This window comes from Bufo bufo, chromosome 2 (assembly GCF_905171765.1).
Source record: "Bufo bufo chromosome 2, aBufBuf1.1, whole genome shotgun sequence".
Taxonomy (NCBI): domain Eukaryota; kingdom Metazoa; phylum Chordata; class Amphibia; order Anura; family Bufonidae; genus Bufo; species Bufo bufo.
The window spans coordinates 794,695,335-794,701,334 of record NC_053390.1 but is presented as its reverse complement, the minus strand read 5'-3'; the positions used below and the strand labels follow the sequence as shown (position 1 = coordinate 794,701,334).

Here is a 6,000-nt window from a genome sequence, read left to right as displayed (position 1 = left end):
AATGAGAAATAGAACAGGTGTTCCTAATAATTCTTTAGGTGAGTGTATATATATATATAATGACGCCTATATAAAAGCTAAACCGCAGCTACATCGACCGAAAAACAATGAACAGACTCCATGACTGTAATGGGATCCGTTTGGTTTCCATCCTGGAGAACGCTTATTTTTTTAGCAGAGAAAAAAATAATAATAATACTTTTCTCTCCGGTATTTATGATGAAACCTGCTCAGCGCAGATGTGAACACGACCTAAACCCAACTGTCGCTCTAACACCCAAATTCTTCGTTGTCTGACGGGGAGCTCAAGTATGGGCCATCCCACAAACATCCCTTAAAAAAAAAAAAAAAAAAAAATGGAGATTTATCAAAACTGGTATAAAGGAGAACTGGTTTGGTTGCCCCTAGCAACCAATCAGATTCCACCTTTCGGTTTTCACAGTTCCTTCGGAAAATGAAAGGAGGAATCTGATTGGTTGCCATTAGCAACCAAACCAATTTTCCTTTACAACAGTTTAGATAAATCTCCCCCATGGATGCGCGGAAAAAAAGGAAATTCCAGTGGGGGCCTGGGGGGAAACTCAGGAAACAATTCTCTATGTAAAACGTCACCGTTAAAGCAAAAATGTGAGACCCGCGCACGCGCAGTTGGGCCACCGCCAGGAAGTAAAACGGCCGCTCGCAGCGACGACGTAGAATCACGTGACGCGGTCGCACGGGCCGCTGGGAAATCCCACCCAACGTATAGAGTCCGAACAAGCGTGCGTGTGCGTCATGCGTGACGTAGGTGTCCACACCCCGGTGCGGTCAGTCCCTTTGGAGGGTGGGGGAAGTAGGAGAGCTCACAGAGTGCCTGTAACATGGCGTCGGAGGGTGCGATCATCCCGCAGCTAGTGGAGAGTATAACACAGAGCGGCAGCCCCTCTACCACTTGTAGCGTGCCCACGGCGGGGGGGGACATTAGTAGTAGTGCCCACACCACCATCCCCTGCCAGACAGGTGAGTGTGAGTGACCCCGCCAGGGACAGGGGCTACACCTAGGCTGTGTCTAGTGGGGGGGCCTAGGGCTCAGCACTGCCACCTGGCGCCTCTGCCTGCCCTTGCAGCCTTATGGCCCTGGCTGACTCGGGCCCTTTTGTGTTTTTCTGTCTCAGGCACGACGTCTAGGGCATGCTGGAACTTGTAGTGCTTTTGGACAGCAGTCGTCATGGCCAGGTGGTGGCCTCTGATGAAGCTGTGAGGTGACTTAACGGGGTTGTCTGGGGACATCCCTAAGAAAAATGACGAACCCGGACCCTCTCTAAGCGTATGTCCACACTGTGGCCTCGTGGCAGTGAAACTGCGTCAAAACGCTGCGCTTCCTTTGGTTTGCCGCTAATTCTGTTGTCACATTGGCACCAAACCTTGAGGTGACTGCACAGTGTGAATATATACGTACCCTTATGTACTTAAAGGGGTGTTCCAGTTATAAAGAGTTATCCCCCTCTCCTTCAGATTGGTGGGCTCCTACCTCCTTGCCGATCATTTGAACGTACCTCATGGAGCGGCTGGTGAGAAAAGCTCGCCGCCGCTCCGTTCATTTCAGCTTTGGCCAGCTGTCTGGCCATAGAAATGAATGCTCCACAGGGAACAGGGCCCCCCATTCTCATGATCGGTGGGGTTCCTACCCCTGGGGTAGGGGATAACTTTCTATAACCAGAATACCCCCCCTTTTTGCCAAAAAAACAGGATCCGGCGCCCATGGACTTGCAATGAGTTTACGTTTAATACAACCGGATGCATCCAGATGTATTAAATGGCGCAGATCCGCTTAATTCTGGTTTTGAGATTCGTTGCCGGATCTCAAAACCCGGGAAACCACAACGTAAGTGCGAAACCTCCAGGGCCCACTTATAAGGCCTTGTGCACGCTGCCGTATCCCCTTTCTGCGCGCCGTCTGCAGTATTCTTGCAGACCCGTTGACTTCAGTGGGTCCGTGGTCTACGTTTTCTGGACGTGTTCTATCTTTTTGTGGAACACGCGGATCATCCCCCCCCCCCCCAAATACTGACTGCCGGCCCATTGAAATTAATGGGTCTGCAAATAAAATGCGGATGAAACGTGGACGCTCTCCTTATTTTGCGGATCCATAAAATACATTCAGACGTGTGCATGAGGCCTAAGGCCCCTTTCACACGTCCGTCAGATACTGGACTGTCATCCTGCTGAGTGCAGCAGCGCACGGCATCGTTGGTTGCTATGACGCCGGGCGCTTCGTGCCGCTGCTGCTGTACAGCAATACACTTTTATAGATCATACAAGTGTATTACTGTACAACGGCGGCGGCACGAAGCGCACGGCGTCCTAGCAACCAACCCCCCCACATTTCGTGAGCCTTACACAATCCCATTAAAGGCTTGTAGGGTGCGATCCTGATGTAAAGCAAAATACAGACCATAGACTCAAAGCATCCACAGACACGGGGGCAGCACGGACGGTATCTGCAATTTGCGGACCACAAAATCCTGTTGTGTGCTTGAGGCCTTAGTTACATGTGGATTGCAAAGGGGAACTCTACAAGGTAACACTGACCTGCTGCAGACTTAAAATCCACACTACATGTCAATCAAGTTCTTCACTTAGGGCTCTTTCACACGAGCGGATGCCGTGCGGGTAATCTGCTGCGTGAAAGAGAGCCAAGCCCCGTTCCGGACAGCAAAGACACGGAGCAGTAACAGGACTGATAACGCTCCGTGCCTCTCTGTGACCTTTTTGCTACAAAATCACGGGGACAACTTTATCTCGCTGTGATTTTGTAGTAAAAAGGTCACAGAGAGGCACGGAGCGTTATCAGTCCTGTTACTGCTCTGTGTCTCTGCTGCCCGGAACGGGGCTTGGCTCTCTTTCACGCGGCAGATTACCCGCACGGCATTCGCTCGTGTGAAACAGCCCTTAGCAGCAGATTTTTCACTAATTCTGCAATTTCGGCAGCGTTTCCAACACGCGTGGCGGTACCCTGATGTCCACGTGGGACTGGAAAGCTGTTAGTTTGTGTTCGGCAAATCCTCAGCCTCGTGTGAGATGAGAAAAATCTCATCCATACGCTGCGGGAAACAAAGAAATATAAAAATATCCTCAGTGGAAACTGACTTGCATTGCACCAGGACAGGAGCAAAGGGCATATTGACAACCCCCCCCCCCCCCCCCCCCCCCCCTCATAGGTGCTGGACACGTCTACATTACTTTTCCAAATGTTCTGGACACTGCAGAATATGCCGGGTACTGATATGTAATTTGTATAGGATCACAGTGAATGACCCCCACTGAGCAGCCTTTAAAAAAAAAAAAAAAAAAAGCGCGTCCTCCTTGGTTCGGTTATGACGCCTCTTCATCTAGGAAGTAAAGCAAAGGAGCGCAGAGATTCCATATAGATTTGTACTGATGTCACTGTGACTTTTTTGTGACTCATGTCGCTGTTGCAGTCCAACGCCGTGGGCCATCATTATAAATGTGATGTGATTTGCGCGAAAAGAAATCACATGACGCCGTGTAGCACGAGCGTGACGAATTAGCCCCGGGTGCGTTCAGTGAAACTCGCACCATTTTGCAAGCTAGTTCAGTCAGTTTTGTCTGCAATTGGGTTCAGTTTTTTCCCGCGCGGGTGCAATGCGTTTTTCAGGCGCGTGATAAAAAAACGGAAGGTTTACAAACAACATCTCCTAGCAACCATCTGCGTTTTTCACTGAAGCCCCCTTCACTTCTATCGGGCCAGGGCTGCGTGAAAAACGCAGAATGAGCTGCGTTTTTCACGCAACGCAGAACCGATGCGTAAAAAAAAAACAAAAAACAGCCCCATTGAAATTAATGTGTCAGGATTCAGCGCGGGTGCTATGTGTTTACGTCACGCATTGCACCCGCGCGGAAAACTCGCTTGTGTGAAAGAGGCCTTAAAGAGCCGTCGATTACCAGATGGACAAGCAAACGCTCGTTCATCAGATAATGACATCTTTTATGCAGGCTAAAAAAAAAAATGGTTTGCCGGCGGCAGATAAAGTCGTCTAATCGCGCTCTGCTACCGGCAAATGATTCTGTATGGGGACGAGCCATGGCGTTAGCGATCATTCCTCCCCATACTGTGGAGGAGATCACTGCATGTATGCAGGCGATCGTCAGGAAGGAACGCTTCCTTCCTGACCATCATAAGGCTCATCTGCCCTTAGTCTTTTATGTTACATAAATAATCTGTTAGGAGTAGTAGTTTTCCGAAACGTTGGAGTCCAGTGACAAACGGTGTGATCACAGTACAAGTCTACATTCTCCATTTGGAAAAGTCATGTAAAAGTGGACAGCCCCTATGATGAGGGTCGTCAATGTGGTTGGCTCCTCTCCCGGCGAACATCAACCAGACTCGAGAATTTCCCACTATTAAAGAGGGCAGGAGTCGGCCAACAAAGGAGTGCGATCGGAGCCGAGTCTCCATGCAAACGGTGAACGTCCTGCAGAATATGCAAACTATGAGGGACGAACAATGTTGCTAAAAATTGTTCGTCCCCCTTTCACTTTTGCATCGGGTCCTTTAAAAAGAGCGCCAGTCAACGTTTTATATCGTTGATGGACGCATGCTTTGGATTTAAATGAGCCCGTCTAAAAGGACCTGTAGACGTGAACGTTCACTTAGAGGACTGTCTCGTAAATGTGTGAGCAAATTTCTTAGAACGTGTATTTGCAGCCTTGGCAGGGCAACCACTGAGATTTCAAGTCCCCTTTGGCTTCCTTATTGGCAATTAGCGATTCTCTAATCTATTAATCTAGGCTCATCGGCATATGTCATGGGAGAACAATCACAAGCCATCTTCTCCCGGGATGTGCGCGTCTCATGCTTCTACCACTGACCAGGATATTGGCCTCTACTAGGACCCTACGGCTCTAGATATATAAGGGGGAGGTTGTAGACCCAGCGAGGCTGACCCAGTCATGAAGGTTGGATCAGGGCCAGATCTTTCCATCTCCGTTTCAGCTTCAGTCACATCATGGGAATTTCCATAGACTAATGAATAAATGTTCTAGGAGGGGGATCTACCTGGCGGTGTACACATTGGGAATAGTTAGCTCCCGTCTCTGTCATAATACCTGCTCCTAACCCCCTCCCGTGATTGCAGTGTTCCTCTGAGAGATCTACCACCATGTAAGTAGGTTTATAATATAGAGCTGACTTCACTGGAATTAGAAGTAAAGGGGATGTTTGCTGATCTCCATTATAAGGTAAAAGTGTGAATAACACTGTAGAATACACTGGTACATATGTTGGAGATGCCCTCACCACGCACCCAGTAGGTGATCGGAGCTCACAACTAGGTTTTTTCAGGCTGGGGCTAGACCACGACGATGGAGAAGGAGCCACATGGACCCTTGCCTTGAGGTAGAGCTGTTATATAGCGGCATAACTTTCCGGTCAGTTATGTTATTTATTCTATGTAATTTATAATGTGACCGCTGTCCTGTAAGAGATATGCAGTCAACGTGGTCATCTAACTCCAGCCTGAAGATCTAGAGTCTTGAAGACCCTTTTTCTTTGGAGAGTCTTCATTCTGAGTTTGTGGGACCTCGTAGTCCGTTGACATTACACTATGCCATAAGGTTACTCCACTGTCTTCATGTATGATGTGGTTAGGGAGCCCTTTGGATCCATCTTCTGTGTGATGTGGGTCTGAGGAGCCCCCTCCGTCACATCTATATATGGTATAATAAACTGATTCCTCCACTTTGAGTATGGGGTATGACATCTTATTTTCTGGTGCTTGTGAGCCACTGATGTCACACATAGGACATGTTTCAATACCCCACCTAAAGAACACCAGCTCGTATGTGGAAGTGGTCTGTGCCCAACTTTTAATAAAAAGATAGATGATTGATTGTTTAGATGATATTGATTGTTTTGCCTTTGCTTTTTCTCTTGAATGAGCATTACAGTGCCCCAGCAAGCGAGCATCTCTGTACGCAGTGCCCTAGCCAGGGGTCTTC

The 6,000-nt window shown here is 48.5% G+C and overlaps 1 protein-coding gene across 2 annotated transcripts in view; it reads left to right on the top strand.

The window, feature by feature from the left end:
- The first annotated feature begins 797 nt into the window (after positions 1–797).
- Positions 798–6,000, top strand: part of KRCC1 (lysine rich coiled-coil 1) — a 29,577-nt gene continuing 24,374 nt past the window's right edge. For both annotated transcript variants that reach the window (XM_040419261.1, XM_040419260.1), the window contains exon 1: positions 798–999. In XM_040419261.1, the coding sequence (XP_040275195.1) occupies positions 861–999 (139 nt within the window). In that variant the 5' untranslated portion in view covers positions 798–860. The remainder of the gene's footprint in view (positions 1,000–6,000) is intronic.